Here is an 18,492-nt window from a genome sequence, read left to right as displayed (position 1 = left end):
TTGTTAAGACAGAAAAGGTGCCACAGGGATTTAAACGTCAATACGTCAATGTGACAAAGAGTTTTTTTACATGGCACATACCATTGATTCAAGAAATTTAACTAGTATGATCCAAGAATGCTTTCAATGCACATATAAATAGACTGACCCAATTATTCTGACCAACAACCTCATGGAAACAACAGAAACAGTAACAAAATAGCGCTATGCAGCAGTTCAAGCACTAACCTTAGGCTATGGTTTTCTTATCATTCCGAAGTTCACGTTTCTTTTATTGTAATCAGTGAATCGAAGAGCATTATTGCAGCACCAGATGTAATTCTACAAAAGCTTTCCACTGGTGTCTTACTCTATGTTTCCATTAGGTATAGCATAAAAAAATTAAAATACATCATTAATCTTTAAAGAGTGCTATCTTCTTATTCAAAAGTTGAGAACAGCAGTGCGAGACAAACAAAATAAATAAAAAAGTTCAGTTCTGCCTGTTCTGCGAAGTATCTGCTCAAGTCTCATGAAAATTTTAAACAAATCCATCAATTTCCAAAAATGAGCTTAATTTCAACAACTTTTTATAGGAAATAACTTTTGAGATAGCAGATTAGGCTGGCCCACAAATCAAGTTTCTTTTCTGAGCAACACAAGACAAAGAATCCTAGCATGGCTAAGGGCCGCAGGCACGCATCATGGCCAGAACTGCTATGCTTCATTCCACACACCAGATGCAACGCAATGAAAGCTAGCAAGAATTCTTACGGTACATGCATTCACATAAAGAAATTGCTAGAAGATTTTGACATCCGTAATGTTATCTCTTTTAACCTTATAAACAGTAAGCAATTGACTGATTTATTGATATGTGGGGTTTAACGTCCCAAAACCACCATAGGATTACGAAATACGCCGTATTGAAGAGCTCCAGATATTTCGACCACCTGGGGTTCTTTAACGTGCACACAAACTTGAGCACACAGGCCTACAGCGTTTCCTCCTCCATCGAAAATGCAGCCGCTACAGTTGGGATGCGATCCCACGACCTGCGGGTCAGCAGTCGAGTACTTCAGCCACTAGACCACCGTGGTGGGGCAGAGTAAGAAATTATGATGCTTTTTGCTTTAAATAACAAACCAACCCCATTACTTAGACGGATGCCAACAGGTTGTTTTGGATCACTAAAGGTCTCTGTTTTTCCATCGTAGCCTCTGTGATTAGTTCCGATGATGCACAGTCAGAGCCAATCGCAGAGGCCATGTTTTTGACGTTGAAATCCAAGGGCGAGGCACATGCTCAAACTCTCTTCATAACTTCCACAATGTTGATCTGATGCATGAAATGGAGTAAAAGCACAGTTTGGTAAAATAACCTCGGTGGCTGACACACGCCGGCCTCGAACAGACAAAAAGTGAAAGAGGAGGGAGTTGAAGGGCATGTCTCATGCAAAGTACTTCAGACCCGTAACCACCATAAACTTCTCGATGAAGAGTTCCGAGTCGAGCACGGCGATGTGGGCGGCGCGGCCGATGAGCGAGTTGGCCGAGCTGGGCAGCGCGTGGTGCACGTCATAGCGCACCAGGCTGATGTCCGGCTTGCTGGCCAGTGGCCGAAGGAGGTGGCTCACCATCTCCCGGTACGCCGCCCCTGTGATGAGTCGGCATGTGAGGCATTCGACGTACCGGAGAATCCTATACACTCAAACCTCAATATAATGAAGTGAATAAAAAATAGCTGTGTCATAAATACAGGGCTACGAATATATGTTCATGACAAATTTTCATATATAACAAGGTGTTTTCATGGTAAGTACGACTTTGTTATAATAAAGTTTTAGTGTACTCAGTCAAAACCAAGAATAATTAAACATAATTGCTGAAACGGAAGTTATGCCTCAACAGTGAAGCCAGACGACCGCCATGTTAATCCAGGCACAATAAATTGTGAGAATACAATGAATAAAATTCAGCGCTTGCCTAACACACCGCAAAAATTTACCGTATTTACTCGATTCTACCGCACCTTTGATTGAACGCGCACCCGGTTTCCATGACGAAAAAAAAAGTTGAACATCGATTCTATCGTGCACCCTTTTTTCGTGACGGAAGGAAAAGAAAAAAAAAGTCTGTAGAGTCAACCTTCGCATATTGAGAACAAGTATTTAGGTTTTAATGCACTGAGGTTTCGAAAGATAAAACACAAAGTCAAACAGCCGGCCCAGCAGCTAAAACTGTGACCACTACGGTAGCGTTACGAGTTGCGTAATGGGTCAGTCCTCATCGCTGTAGGACAACTCCTTATCGCTGTCAACGGGCTAAAGCATCTCATTTTCGGTACCGTCCATGGCATTCGAGATGCCACATTTCTTGAATGCCTTGATGACCATGGCTGATGATATTGCACACCAGGCGTCCTTCACCCATGCAGTGAAGCCTTGCAGACAGGCGTGCTTCATCCTATTGCTTGACATGAAATCGTGTCGTCCGTTGATCAGCCAGTCGGTGTAGAGCGCCCGAATCTTTTTCTTAACTGGCTTCTTCAGGCAGACATCTAGCGATTAAGTTGGGACGTCATGCCACCAGGTATGATTACAAGGCCCGTATTGCACGCAGTGAGCTTGTCCTTGATCCACTGGTTGAGATGGCACCTGAACGGGTCAAGCACGAGCATCGTTCGCAGGCCCAAACCGGCGTTGGGCCATTTTTGCCAGATGTGGAGGATCTAATTGGCGACCAGGTTTGTTGTCATCTAACTTTTCTCGTAGGCTTGCACGATCACACCACTCGGGAAAACGACTCCTTTCAGGAGCGTCTTCCCGAGTGGTGTACAGGGGAATATCGGGTACAGGGGAAGCTTGTGCCCATCTGACGTGCAACAGAGCATTGCTGTCACTCTCGTTTTCTCATGGCCAGATGTCAGCACACGAACTTGCTTCACCCCCTTCTCAAGGGTAGTGGCACCAGGCATATCGAAGTAAAGACACGTCTGATCGGCATCGCCGATTTGCCCGAGCAGGTTTCCGTTGTTGTCCCGCAAGTCTAGGACAAACCTCTGGAAACTGTGAAGCTTTTTTTCGTACTCCTCCGGCAACTTCTGGCATATGCCCGTTCGCCTTTCCTTCATAAAGTTTGTTAGCTAGCACCTGCTCTCGTTGAACTCTCTCTGCGTTAGCCCTTGTTGTATGGCTAACTGCATAGTCCGCACTTCAAGGAAAACTGTCGTCATGGGCCGCTGTGCCACTCGCTGCTCGAACACATACTCGACGAGCAGCTCTTCAATTTGCGCAAACCGGCCCTGCTGTGGTTCACTGAAGCCTTTAAGTGAAGCTTTGCTGTCGACAATATTCTGCTTTTGTTTACGCCAGTCCCGCACGCACGTTTCGCGGCCCGATTTTCATCCGTTTCTGCACGCGCGAAAACTTTTTTTTTTTTAAATCAGTATTGTGGTGCACTCGTCGAGTTTTTAGAGTCAGCCCTTGCACGCCGTCGATGTGAATGCACTACAAGATGGCGAACTCCTCAGCACACGTACGAAGTGCCGTACACAGGAAACACAATGGCAGAAACAGACGACGTGCGTAGGAGGCGGCCATTTTTAAAATGCCGATGGCAATAGAATGACCGTATTCATTTTTTTTAGTACTCGATTCTAACGCTCATGCGATTTATGAGCCCGCTTTACCGGAAAAAATGTACGCGTTAGATTCGAGTAAATACGGTGACAGCAGTAAGTTTCCCATACAGACACTGCTGAGGAGGTGCATTAGCGTTGCTGGTTTCTTTAGCACTTTATAGCCTGAATTATGAAACTGCAAAACAAAATGAAAGTTGTTTCTATTGTATAGCCTTTAATAGCAACCTTTAAATGATTGTGCAGTTAAATTATTCAGAATGCAACTACAGTTAAACCTCGTTATAACGAGATGGGCTATAACGAAATAATGGATATAACGAGCAAATCCTAATTCCCCTTGAAAGTCCCCATACAAACCAATGTATTCAAAACCTCGTTTTAACGAGGCAAAATTTGGCTGTTATGGGATATAACGAACAAATTTTGTTAGGAAGTAAAATTTTGAGCCGATGTCACGACAGTGCACAACGCGAATTTGAGACAGCGCGCAACGCAAGAACTGTATTTAGCAGTTCAAAACTCCCACCACGCGCCCTCCAGCAACGCGCGCAAAGCAGACGGCACGCGCTGTTTCCGGAGAAGAGGTCGCTGCACGTGTGCCGCTTGGCTACCACCGAAAGCGGAGTGCTCCGCAGCTCCGCGAACGTCTCACCCTTTTCTTTTCTTTTGTGTCTTCTTTATATTCTCCCTCTCCCCTTTCTCATGGCGCTGAGGCGCGCTTCCTAATCTTACATACCCCCTTCCCCTTGAGTAACCGGTTCCTAGAGGGCAGCGCAAAAGAGCGCCCCTTCTGCCCCTTCCTCTTCACAGTCACTTTCTCTGCAAGTATTGTCGCTCGCCGGCGTGAGCCGCGTTGCTTTTGCGTGCGTGTTTCTTCTCTTTTTCGGCCGCTTCCCCCTTATCTTTTATCTTGCTGTGCTCGTGATTCCAGCAACATGAATGCGCCAGGCGGGAAGCGAAAGCGCGTAACGCTAGATCAGAAGGCAGCTATGATAAGAGCCGTCGAATCGGGGACCAAGAAAGGCAACGTGGCAAGAGACTTTGGCGTATCGACGAGCACACTGTCAACCATCTTGAGCAAGCAGGAGTCCATCATCGACGCTGTTGCACGTGGCGTGAAAGGAAGCGCTAAAAGGATGAGGGCACCTGCCTTTGAAGCGGTCGAAAGGGCCGTTTTTAAATGGTTCTTTGACACGCGGGCCGTGAATCTGCCGGTGAGCGGCGCCTTGCTGCAAAGAAAAGCGAGAGACTTTGCCTGCATCATGGGCTATGACAACTTCGTAGCAAGTTCGGGTTGGCTCCAACGCTTCAAGGAGCGCCACGACATTGTCGGGAGAGCGGTCTGCGGCGAATCGCAATCTGTCGACAAAGCAGAGGCTACCAAGTGGGCGAAAGAAAACATCATGCGACTGCTAGAGAAATACAGCGCGGAGGATATTTTTAACGCGGACGAAACCGCCCTCTTTTTCAAGATGCTGCCGCACAAGACGTTAGCCCTCAAAGGCGAGCCGTGCCATGGCGGCAAACAAAGTAAGCTGCGGATCACTGCGCTACTCTGTGCAATCATGACCGGCTCTGAGAAGCTGCCAATTTTCGTAATTGGCAAAAGTGCATCCCCTCGCTGCTTCAAGGGGAAGAGGCAGCTCCCAGTCAAGTACGTAGCCAATCTCAAAGCCCGGATGATCAGGGAGATTTTTTCAAAAGGGCTTTGCAAATGGGACGAGAAGCTGGCAAAGGCGAACCGCAGGGTGTGCCTTGTTTTAGATAACTGCACCGCCCACCATACCGCGGCCGTGCTTCAAAACATCGAGCTGCTGTTCCTTCCTGCCAACTGCACAGCAAAAATGCAGCCGCTTGACCAAGGTGTGATTATGTCGCTGAAGGCAGGCTACCGCAAGCGTGTGATAGACAAGCTCCTGCTCAACATGAGGATGAAGCGAGACACCGATGTTGACTTGTACGCTGCGCTCGAAATGCTTCAGGCGGCGTGGATGGGTGTGACGGCGACCACGATCGCAAACTGCTTTCGACACGCCTCATTTGCCGCCGCACCAGACGCCAGCGATGAGCCATCAGACGAGCCCACTGTGCCGGACGGTTTTGCCACATCAGACGAATTCGCTGCATCATGGACGGCACTTCGTGACGCCAGTGTCGTGCTTGACAGCGAGTCGTTTTGCGACTATGTGAGTGCGGACTCGGAAGTGGTGGCAACGGAGCAGCTCCTGGATGACGATATTGTGCGCGCTGTCAGTGATCGTAACGAAACCAGTGACGATGACTCTGTCGACGAACAGGAGACAAACGTGCCGACGGCGTCGGAGGCATTAGACGCGGATGGACGTACTGCGCCGCTACTTCGGCGCTCACGAGGGCGGCGAAGATGGCTTGAACATTGCGGCCGCAGCTGAGCGAGCCATCGTTCGCATCAGCAAGATGCATCAACGTCCAATTACGGACTTCTTTGCAGCTAAGTCTGCCTGAAATGCAAGCTGTGTATTTTGAAGTGCATTAAAACAGGTGCATGACTTTTTCCTTTTTATTTGGGAATGCGGTTATCTTGTTGCATACCACCGTGCGACGGGATGCTATTTCGCCCGCTATTTTTTGGGGGTAAGTACAGTGCATAATATTTGCGATAAATTCCCGCTACGGCTATAACGAAATATTGGTTATAACGAGCAAATAGCGGCGGCCCTCCAATTTCGTTATAACGAGGTTTAACTGTATAATGCATACTTTTATGTGTGTTGCGAATTCTCCATGTGCCACAGAAGCAAGAACCTAGCACCAAAAAACGTACAGTAGACTCTCAGTAAACGAAAATCTGTCAAACGAAAGTGCTGCTTAAATGGAACAACTGCCTCCAACACAATCGGTTTCAAGCTTGGATTCTCCACTCTCGTTCGTCTCTCAGTAAATGAAACTCCCGTTGAACAAAACGCATTTTCCTGGTTTCTTCAGGTTCCCTTTAATGAGAGTTTCAGAACTATTGACTGATGTGTGGGGTTTAATTAACGTCCCAAAATCACCATGTGATTATGAGAGACACCAAAGTGGAGGGCTCTGGAAATTTTGACCATCTGGGGTAGTCTAACATGCACTCAAATCTGAGCACACGGGCCTACAACATTTTCGCTTCCATCGAAAATGCAGCCGTTGCAGCCACGATTCGATATCGCGGCCTGTGGGTCAGCAGCCAAGTACCTTAACCACTAGACCACCGTGGCGGGGACTTCATAAGTGTGTAACACGTCGTGTGCCACCTCTTGGGTGCACACACCATATAATTATACACAATTATTGAAGATAGAACTTATGTCACCCAAGAGAGAAAGAACAAAAAAGTGAGAGCTGTTGCCTGCGCTTCCCGCTCTCGACCATCAGCTACAAAACAATTCGTTTTAGCATCAAATACCTTAGACGAGACGACGCTAGATTTTTCATGCTGAAAGCTACGCTCTTCATAAGTGTTTGACAACCTGCATTAAAGACACTGCCGACTGATAATAGCTAATCAATGAAGTGATTTTAATTATACTTCCACTTTAAAGCTTAAATATGTAATTTCAAATGAAAGTCGCATACAAGTCAATTATCAATTACAATTATCAATTATCACATACAAGTCAATTTACACATGGCAATCTTGAAGCAGTGTCCCCAAACATGTACGTCACGATAATCTGCACGAAAACATACTAGTGTTCTTGGACTCGTCAGCAATAAAGATCCTGATAGCATGGCGCTCTAACTGACTAAGCTTTCAGGTCCCGTCAATAAACATACTGACAATAGTTTACTGCATATGATCATTTTTCCAATGCATTAATGATGAATTTTTCACTAATACAAGAAATCTCTTGAATGATAAGCAGAGCAGTTAATCAGTGTACGGCATCCTACATGCTACTTACTTAGCAAGGAATGGGATAGTAAAACATTTGTTATCTTTTTATTGCCAAAACAGTTACAAAACATTTGTAAAACTTATAGGATGACTCCAAATTAGGGATTGCATAGGCTTGGCAGATGCATTATTTAATGGGGACATTATGGTTGTTGCGCTAAGAAAATACAGACACATGAGAGATAGCAGGACAAGCACTTGTCCCTTCCTCTGTCATGCGGTCGTCTTGTATAGCGCTGAAATCAAGATGCTGTGAAGCGATCAGCTCGGCCAGCAACAAGTTCTTACCTATTGGCGTCGTGTCCTTGACTGCCGCCTTGCAGAGCTCAATCCTTGCCGAGTGGATGGGCACGTATCGGTCTTGCATGGACCCGAAGAGCAAAACATGCTTGAAAAATTCCAATCCTGCAACACAAGGAGGAGGCAACGAGATAAATGTCTGCCATCATGCACAACACAACCGACTGCCACATTTACACGATTGTAGGTCAACCCACTAGTCTTTATTGGAAATCTGCAGTTGGGGGGGGGGGGGGGGACTAGTTTTCGTTGTAAGGTCTCTGAAACAGATCCCTACGTCTTCTCGCAAAACTATGTTTCGTTCACAGCTTTCAAGCACTGCCATGAAGCCACCTTGGCACACCAGAATTCTTTGTTTTCTTCGAAGACATCGTAATTTATTTTTTGTTATAAAATGTGCTTGTGCTTTTTTTTTTTGCCGTGCAATTTTAGAGGGGGTCAACCTACATACAATCGAGACAACTCATAATATTCTAAATACGTTATACTGATACATGTTGTTAAATACTGTATTTATTCGAATGTAACGCGACCACGATTGTAACGCGAGGGGTGACTTTTCAGTGCCGAAAAAAAAAAGAACACGAATGTAACGCGAGTAAAGCGGGGGAAAAAAGTACCTTTATTTGCTGCACATGGTAGTGGCAAAGACATCCCAGTTTCTAAATAGTATAAAGTGAGTTTAGTTCATTTGTCGCTTTCATCGCCGGTGGTCGAGCCCTCTTTGTCACTTCTTCCTCCCAGATGAGGTCATCCTCCGTGCCATCCATATAGTTCGATATACAGCACTTTTTAAACGCGCGAACTATTATGTGTGCGGCAGCCCGTACCAAGCGGCGGACACCCACTCGGCAATCATCGCGACACTAGGTCGCTTTATCCTACCCGTAGGTGTCAAAGCCCGATATTCTCGCATCCATTCTCCGTACAGCTGCCACATTCTATCCTTAAATGGTTTGTTCAGGCAGACGTCTAATGGCTGCAGCACGGACGTCATACCTCCGGGAATAACAGCGAGCTGCGTCTGAGTTTCCCGCATCAGCTTCTTCACTTCGGGCGTCAGGTGACCGCGAAATGAGTCGAGAACTAGGATGGAGGCGGGGTGGAGGAGCGCACCTGGCCGTAGGCACCACACAGTCTTGACCCAGTCAAGCATAAGCGGAGTGTCCATCCAACCTTTTTCTTGGCAGCGAACAATCACATCCCTGGGGAACAGCTCCTTCGGGATGGTTTTGCGCCGAAAAATGATGTATGGCGGCAACTTGCGCCCATCCGCCAAGCAGGCTAGCATCACGGTTAGCCGCGTCTTCTCGTTGCCTGTTGTCCTTATGCGAACTTGGGGGGCACCTGTTTCGCTAACAGTCCTTGACATAGGCATGTCCAAGAAAACGGGAGTCTGGTCCGCATTGCCAATGTGCCCCAACGGCATTTGCGACGAGCGGCGCAGGTCGAGCACATAGCGCTGAAACTCCACTAGCTTCGCTTCACAATCTGCTGGTAGCTTCTGCCTTATCAACGTTGTTCGCCGGAGGGAAAATCCATTTCTTCGCATGAACTTTTGTGCCCATCTACGTAAAGCCTTAAAGTTCTCCCGCGGGATCCCCATCTCTCGAGCTACGTCTCGGGCTTTCCACTGAATCAGCTCAACGTTGACCCCCAATAGGCGATTTCGCTGCTCAATCACGAACTCCGCCACTTTTTTTTTCGAGTTCTGTGTGACGGCCACAACGAGGTCCACGAAAGCCTTTTCGGCTGGGCTCACTCTTGAAGAGCGCTTCACGCTGGAGCCTCCACCCATGGATAGTAGATTCCGCCACATCTAGCCGTCGAGCCGCGGCTGAGTTCCCGATTTCCTCAGCCATCAGTATTGCACTTCTCCTAAAGCGGGCATCGTACTGAACTCGTCGCACTGCCATTTGCTCGAGCCGAAGTCGCGGAAGCACAAAGGAAATCAACCACCCGCAAAACACGTCGCTACAGTGGCTAGAATAGGGAAGTGTGATGAGCGCGCCAGCTAGCGCGTAACGCCTTGGGAGGAAATTACCAGATGGCGCTGGCACACGTTTGCACATCACCCAAGGCGGTGATGCGCTGTGCAGAGACGGCAATCAACCACACGCGCGGCCAATGTGAAACATTTAAAATATATTTTTTGCTCGTGCATGGCCTCAAATGGAGACCAAGAAAATATACTAATTAGCTTCTGGAAAACAGGATGCTTACGGCGGGCGACTGAACTGAAATATCATCAGGTCGACAAGATGCCTAAAGTGAGCGTGTGACGGCACAGAAATGTTTTGTCGATGTGAAGTGGTAGAAGAGTAAAAGGATGAACTCAGTTGTGAGCCATTGCTTGCAACACTTTCCACAGCAGACTAACATTTCCTCAAGCACTAATCTGTAAATAAAGCTCCATCATTCATAACGTCATACTCAGAGACCAGAATCACGAGTGGTATTTGGATGAAATTCTTTTATTTTCTGCCCGCACGTCATACAACGCATTTCTGAGTAGTGACTCACTATCTGTTTACAAGAATGCATTCTCAATAATTTGTCGCACGTCCTTTTTCATCCCCAAGAAAAAATGTTTTATAGTTCACAAGCGCCTCACAGAACATTGGGCTGCAAGCCTAGGTGATCCGTCTGAGCTTCAGGTACTTTCTCTTTTCACGGGAAGATGCTCACTCCTTGTGGAGTGCCTTTGTGTAAAAACGCAAATGGGTGAGCAGAATAAAACTTGTTTACTTGATTGGCGATGCTCGGACCATGTTGTGCGCAGCCCAGTGCGACATTTTTTATTTATTTTTTTCAAGCAGAAAACAAGCTTTTGCAAGCTGTCACTGTGAAGCTCGTTGTAGCTAAACCACTTCGAAAAAGTGATTTCAAAGGCGTCTACAAATGCGAACAGCTTTTTCTAAAGGCCTACCCATAGATGCCCGCACGAGAGGGGCAAAAGCGGTTGGCCACCAGGGAGCACTGAATCTGTTCTATACGTTGACTAGGCAGCGGGGCACTCTTTTAGTCATCTAAAAGGGGCGCGTAAAATCTGCCTCATACACTGATTTAATAGGAAGGAGGCACCCTGCAATGAACCTTCCCCCCCCCCCCCCCCCCCTGAACGGCAAGCGCGCCCATGGGTCTACCAATCCCTTTCAAGGCGGACAATTTCGCCAATCACAGTGTGCTCAAAGTGCCGGGAGATGTACCTCTCGTTTAAGTGCAGCTTGCACACAGCCGCGTTTTCTTGAACCAGCTTCTCAGCGCGTGGGATCACTCTACGCCACTGCGCTAACAGAGCTTCGTCCTTCGGAACACCGAACAACGCATGCTTCTTTTTAGCTAACTTGTAGCCTGTAGTGAACCCCGGTATGAATCAATGGCTTGGCTTTCGCGCCATGAGAGTGCATACGGAAGCATTGGTGTTAGAGTGCCACCGCAATTAAAAAAAAAGAGAACCAACGCGCCCGACGAAACTGTCGGAAACGTGCAAACAACGTATAAACGATTGCGCGCGCCTCCATGCGGCTCCTCCTCGGAGGCTTCAGTGCACTCCATAGGCACCGCTTGCCGCTCATCACACTTTCCTATTCTAGCCACTGTAACGTCGCGAACAACAGGATTGGATTGGATTCGATGTTGCCAGCGTGCATATGTTGCCAGCACAAGGTTGAAAGATCGCTAGGTTTGTCGTAGCCATTTTAAGGAACCAGTGGGGCGGCACCGCCAAGGCACGATTTGAGGTGCTTTGATTATAACGCGGACCCCCAAATCACTTCAGAGAGATTTTGAAAACTCACGTTACATTCGAGTAAATACGGTATTATTTTTGAAGAGCGATGAGACGTAGAAGCGCACGCCCGCATTCCATATTTTTTTTTAGTTTTCAACCCAGTGTCTAATAAACAAGACGTTCTCCACTTCTGCTCCGCTTCCTGGTTTTCATCAACACCTGTCTAAGCACAGCAAGAGAAATAGTTTTTACCTCATCTGCACACATACATAATTACTGTTGAAGAAGCACTGTGTTCCCAACTGGGTCAGTGGCAATATTTTCGGCTGAAACATGTGGCTCGAACGCACAGTGTTATACAAAGAATCCAGATCATTCAAATTGACGAACAACTTGTCTAGTTCCAACAAATTCGTGTGCCTTTGAATGGAAAAATACTCCAGTGAATTCAAACTTTCAGAATTGTGCAGCAGTTGTTTCGCACAAGATCTTTTGTATCTATGAAGTGCCTTTTCAGAAAAAATTGCACTGCCCTGCTTCTTCCTTCAACCCACCTCCAAAGTTTGTCAAATAATGGCTGCTACGTACCCGGCTTCTGGCTGAGTTTGTAGAGAAAGGACTGCCGAATGTCAGCCGTGTCCTTCATGGCCAGCTGGAGCAGGGAACCAGACTTCTTCCACTTCTGCATAAACCACATCCCTACAGAATGGAGAACACGCGTGAAAAATTAAGTGCTGATCACACATTCAAAACACATTATATCAAAGTTGCATGTTACGCGAAAATAAATTCGTTACATCCGAAAATTCGTTATAAAGGCTATTCCTAACACTATATCTATTGCAAGACTACTTTTCATTTGCTTTGTTATAACCGGTAATTGTTGTATGCAGGTTCGTTATATCAACGTTGTGGTGTACACGTATCCCGAAGGAGTACGGCCACCAGCGTGGGTCCGGTCTTAGCGAGCCGCAGGGCACGCGTCAACCGTCGCCGTGGCGGGAAACACGATACTGCTCAAAGTCGCAACACTTTATTGTGGCAACACCAAACGCAGTACAGCCCGTTGCAAAAAGGCGCGGCGGGAAAGCAAGTAGGCTTATCCACGCCACGGGCACAAAGTACTACACAGGGTGCCACGAGCACGTCTCCGCGGTAAAGGTAATCCACGGAGACACCGGGACAAAGGGGGCCCGGTTGCTCGAGCGAGGGCAAAGGCGCTCGCGTTGGCTTCGAAGGGAGACGGGTCGGCGTAGCTAGGCCACGCACTAGGACACCGTACTGCCCTTCGGCCGTGAGTACGCAGCGGGGCAACAAAAGGTGAGCGTTCGCATCGGGCGCGAGGCGCCGTCAGCGAAGTCCGACGAGCCCCGAGCGACGGGACTCGACGGACGGAAAAGAATGCGTGGCTCACCGTTTGAAGTCCCGGACTGTACTCCCCGCTCCCGACGCAGCGCGCGAAAACCTCTCGGGGGTCCCCGCGCGCGGCGCCACAGTCAACATCCGCTACCGGGTGAGGGAGTTAAACGTCACTCCGCCCTTCCCAGCGCGGCTGACGGCAAAGGAGGGCAGACATGTCGGGACATGAGAATGGCAGAAAAGGCGGGAAAGCCCGCGCAAAGGCAGCGGGCCAGCCTCAATTCCCACAACGTTTGAGTGTACGAACAAGTGAAATAGTATATCAGTATAAGCTAAGCAACACTAACACAAAGTTCATTTTCCAACACCCTTGGCACTCAAGATGGCATCGAGCGTTCCGACCAACTTTGAACCTTTCACAAGGCAACATGTTCTACTCTAAAGCTAGAATGTGCCTTCAATTACACAGTCTCTGGACTTGGCACAAGTTACTTGGCGAGACAGCACTGAGGCATGCAATACCTCAAGAAGGCAGACAAGGCTTTGCTTTTAAGAGATTGCTTTAGTTAATCTGTAATGCGTCAAGCTCTAGGGCAATGTAAAGATGTAGTTTGGATACTTCATTAACCCACTAGGAAGTACTCATAAGAATCCGAAATGATGCAAATGTTTCACAAGGTTTCAAGGAAGAATGGATTTCATCTCAGCTTAACATCTTACACCATGGTTTCGGCTGACTAAGTGAACCATGCAAAGCCAGCAAGAGATCAGAATCAGACTGACCCATGTTGACGAGGCCGCTGTTGTTGAACAGTGTGCCAAGGTGAGGGCCTGATAGCGAGAGAAATGTACACAGCTGGCTCAGGTAAGGCTTCATTTCGGGTCGGGTAAGCGCACTGCGGATGATGATGTTTCCTAACGAATGGCCGATGAAACTGCGGAGGAAAGAAGCAGCACGTAAACGCTCGATCGCCATTTAAGTCATCAAAGAAATAAAAGCCCTCAACTGCATGCCCAGTTGATTAACGTTAACCCCTTTGATGCCACGCAAGCAAACAGCACAAGCATGAACGCTAACGCACACACACACACATATCAGGGTTATGGGGTGGAGCTCTAACTTTCAGCCCCATTCAATCATTCTGAATGGTGCAGTGAAAGTTTATTTACTCTCGATTCCGCAGAAACAGAAGCCCGATTCCATTTCAGCAATAGCTGCTAAATGAACATTTCAGTTTTTAAGTCTTGGAAAGAATCATAAGTAAATGGCCATGCCCTAACCCCTTTGTGGTTCATCGTCGGGAGACTACCGACTACACAACTCGACCGCAGCAACTCATGGTCAGACAGTGCTCGATAAGTCGTTTTGTGGTTGATTCACGTGCGCACTCTCTCAATTCAGCATGCGCCATCTTTGAATGAAAAGGAACAACTTTTACTTCAGTTTCGGTTTCTTTAGTTTCTCAATGAAGCGAACGGAGAGTGGATAAAGGCTTTGGACCGTAAAGGGTTAATACTAATATGAGTTTTTTTCTGCCCCTTGCAGTGACAAAAACCGCCAGTGCTTGCAACATCATAATCCTAACTCACTTCCATTCAGTTGTGACTGCAACACTGCTGCCGATCAATCAACAGTCAATGAATGAAAACATTTTCATTTCGCCAAGCAATGCATGAGTGATGGCATAGCTTTCATACTAACAGCACCATCAGGAAAGTGTTAGTTATACACTTTAGAACTTTCAACGTGAGTATTAAACACAAGTCGTGCAAAATCATTCAAATTGCATTAAAGAAATCGGCACCTTGAAACACCACCACTTTGTCCCTTTGCACATTTTGTGCAAAAGCCTGTAATGCCCAAATACCAATAGAGTGACAAGATATTTTTTTATCTGTGGGGCAGGTGTTTACATCAAATGTCTTCAAATACTGGGAGTAGAAGAAGCTTAGCCGTGATTCTTTAGAATGACCCCTTGAAAAAAAAAACTTGTCTGGGCAAGAAGAAAACCACAACATTAATTTGCATGGGAGAGAACAAAGACTTGCCTGATTTTGGCTGGCTTCAGAGCGAACACTTCAATGTGGTAGCTAATCTCAGAAACGAGACGGTCTGTCATGGTTTCAAAGTCCTCAAAAGTTTCACCCTGTAATCAACAAAGCAGATAATTAAAGTAACGGCAACAGAGCCATTGCAGAAAGCTTTGACTATGAGCACCGCTCCATGCTTGGTTGTCTAAGGCTCCAAGTTATGGCTATTACTGTACACTACATTGGCTAGTACTTTCAGTGATGACTATTACTTTACGCTATACTGGCTAATGCTCCAAGTTACAGCTACTGCTTTATGCTACATTGGCTGATGTTCCAAGTTAAAGCAGTTGCTGTAAGCTACATTGGCTACAGTTCCAAGCCATAGCTATTGGTCCAATGCTGCACTGACTAATATTCCATATGGCTTATGCTGCATGCTACATTTACTAAAGCTCCAAGTTATGGCTACTGCTCCAAGCTATATTGGCTACTGGGGTACATTTTAATGGAGTGCATTTTACAGGAGCACTGGATTGTACTGGAGGGCATTTTAAACGGTACGATTGAAGTGATTACTTAATTTTGTGATGGACGATAGTTATAGCACGAGAACAGAACGACGACAAAGAGACAAGGAGGACACTTTGTCGTCGTTCTGTTCTCACGCTGTAACTATCGTCATGTCATACCAACTAGCCCAAACTGCCACACTTCTCTAAGTTACATTTGTGATCGAACTATGGATACATAAACACCCTTAGATGTGGGAATATTAACTGCGTTCAGAGTTTCAGCCTTTCTGATAATGCACGACGGTTTACAAATTACCGGAACACATAAGCACCAGTGACTAGACCTGTGCTCCGGTGCCGAAATCACCGGCGGCACATCACAAGGGCGAGGTTCATCTGATAGGCAGCAGATGAACTCCTCTAAGTTCGAGGCGACTTCAACAGCTTCATGGTAAAAAAATCCTTCGATGACTTCACATTTTACACCGTGCAATAGGAGCATGCAGCCCCATAACGAACTACGGCTGCAGCTAACTCTTTCTGATCTGATTTCATGAAACTGCAAAACGCTGTTGTATAGAAATAGGGCCACTTCCAGAAACAGCAGTGTTCGTGCAGTGATATCAAAGCGCGGAGAAGGGTACACAAGCCGTTTGCTGATGCTTGCTGAAATAGCGGGTGTTCAAAGTTCACAGTTGCAGACTGAGCTCAGAGCATCCTACCTCAGCGTCTCTTCATACTCACTCATCCAGCAAAAGACGGACAGGGCTTCCTTTCCAGTTGAGGAGCAATCGACGATAGGCATCGCACGCGGAGTGATGTTATCGCACGTGCTCTTCGTGCGATGGAGATGAGCACCCGTGCTTCAGCAGTGTTCCTCGCTAGCGCTCGCTACATTTTACTTACGGGAACAGCGTACAATGCGCGTAAAAATGTTATCGATGCAGACTTTATACAGACCATGACGGTGATGATGCAAGCCTGTACAGAGTATTCATATAATTCTTTTCGCAGTAAAAAAATGTACCAGAAACTTGACGTTTCTGGTACATTTCTTGACGTTTCTTGACGTTTCTGGGGCTGGCCTTTTTTCTGGAGAGCTGCGTCATCTTCGCTGTAAAAAATTCGTCCGTAGAGAGAATGAAATGATCTGGCACCTTTTCCTTTCATTGCATTCTCCACTACACTCCTTTAACTGTAACTCTTGCAGGCTTCACCTCTTCCACACTTATGTCTTCATAAGGCATGCATGTAATGCGGGCGCCAAGCGTTGAGCCTATCAGTATGTCGAGCTTGTCAACTACACCCTTGTTATTTCTGCTTGCACAATTGATAACTCCCAAAATGCTGCAAAATCACAAGTCCATCGCGTACGATGGTCATGCTACAATCATGCCATGTGAATCACCGTCTTGGCATCATGAAGAGTGCAGAAAAAAAAAGAGAGAGAAAAATGACAAGAGAGAATAATGCGATCGATTGTGTATTGTCAGAAGCTGCTTTAGAGCCCTTATAGTGACGGCATGCAAAGATGGACACAAGAGAGTAGGCAAGACACTGAAAACACTGCTTTCGAAATCTTAAAGCTGCCGAAAGGAAAGTGAAGTGATGTATTTTAAGCCCACGTTTCCCGCTAGGGTTAAACTGAGACTAACAATGGCGTGTCGCAATTATTGTGCAGCGGCGGCGTAGTCCTTCTCAGGACTTCGGCGGCGGGCAGCGCGAACGGCGCAACCAAAAACGAGCGGCAGCGCACAGCTCCACCAGTGACGCAGACGTGTCGGAAGTGCCATCTCATGATATATTCAATTACAGCACAAACATACTTGCAACACATTCCTGAACCAACAGGAAGGCAAAGACAAAAGAAATCTTCTGTACATTAACGACTTCTCCTGTTAACACCTTCACACATTCAATGTAATATGTACGCAAAACCAATCTGAGCAGGCTCAAATTATTGTTCATAATAATTTAGTTTATCAAACATGCACAAAAGAAAAGAAGCCGTAAATAACAGCTAGTCACCTGATTCCTTTCGGACATGAGGAACTCAAAGTTGACCATGGGTAGACCCAACTCAAGGTACGTGCGGACTAGCCTCAAATCGGCACTGTTTCCTGCATTGCAAAACCAGAACAAGAGTTTTAAAAATATTGTTCAAACATTGCACATGACGAGGTCTCAGTATGCAAATGTAGCCAGGCAAAATGGAGAAATTCAAATTCTTGAAGCGCATGTTGACGAAACCAATCATAATGGAGGCAGTCGTACCATTAAAATCAGTTGTTCCGCTCAACATATTTCCGCTTACTGGGAGTCTACTGTATGCTTAGTGTTGAAACTTTTGTCACAAGCTGCACTTAAATATGAGTGATATAGCTATTGAACTAAATCAGTCATTGAACTTTACTAGTAATTCCAAAGTCAGTGTTGTATAATTACATAGTAACATGTTATCGATGTCAACTAAGCATAATTTGCTAATATTTTTCAATGTTTTAGAAGTTTTAAAATCTTTAAGCTGGAGAAGCATGCACAGATAAACTAGTGCATGCTGGTTTAAAGATTAAAGACTAGAAACTTTAGGCACGTACCATCCAGGCCATGCACACATATCACAAGATGAAGTCCTTCAGGGCTGAATGCCCGCAGGTCGGTATCACACTGGAAGTAGGGCACTGACGATGCCAGAACCGGGAAATCACTGCAACGAGACAGTAAGCAAGAAAACGCTTCAGAACTTTGGTTGAGAATTTGGGAAACATGAGACATGCTCCACTAATGAAGCAGCAAGGTCCGGGTATTGCTTCACATGCGGCGTAGAGCCACATCTACAGTACCAGATCGGCTTGCAAGCAGCATGTACCACACATTTAAAACCACTCCCTTTAGTTACCGACATCAACTTGGCACGAAATGCTCTCCTGCTCTTGTGTGTAGAATTCTGCGAATGCATGTAGCATTATATTTCGACCGGTGCCACCACAACAGCACTGCTACAGGACTGTCTGGGCGTAATT

At 46.5% G+C, this 18,492-nt stretch overlaps 1 protein-coding gene across 4 annotated transcripts in view; it reads right to left on the bottom strand.

Annotated features, from left to right (window-relative positions):
* Positions 1-938: 938 nt before the first annotated feature.
* The window catches only part of LOC119164925 (protein FAM135A), a 48,222-nt gene continuing 30,668 nt past the window's right edge, over positions 939-18,492 (bottom strand). For all 4 annotated transcript variants that reach the window (XM_037417125.2, XM_075873319.1, XM_075873318.1 and 1 more), the window contains 7 exons: positions 18,067-18,176; positions 17,498-17,589; positions 14,973-15,070; positions 13,707-13,858; positions 12,153-12,263; positions 7,820-7,936; positions 939-1,635 (listed from right to left, as the gene is read on the bottom strand). In XM_037417125.2, coding sequence (XP_037273022.2) covers positions 1,430-1,635; positions 7,820-7,936; positions 12,153-12,263; positions 13,707-13,858; positions 14,973-15,070; positions 17,498-17,589; positions 18,067-18,176 — 886 coding nt within the window. In that variant the 3' untranslated portion in view covers positions 939-1,429. The remainder of the gene's footprint in view (positions 1,636-7,819; positions 7,937-12,152; positions 12,264-13,706; positions 13,859-14,972; positions 15,071-17,497; positions 17,590-18,066; positions 18,177-18,492) is intronic.

The sequence above is a fragment of the Rhipicephalus microplus genome, chromosome 9 (genome assembly GCF_043290135.1).
Source record: "Rhipicephalus microplus isolate Deutch F79 chromosome 9, USDA_Rmic, whole genome shotgun sequence".
In the NCBI taxonomy this organism is placed as follows: Eukaryota; Metazoa; Arthropoda; class Arachnida; order Ixodida; family Ixodidae; genus Rhipicephalus; species Rhipicephalus microplus.
Note: the sequence above shows the minus strand (reverse complement) of the source record. Positions and strands in the feature narration are given on the sequence as shown.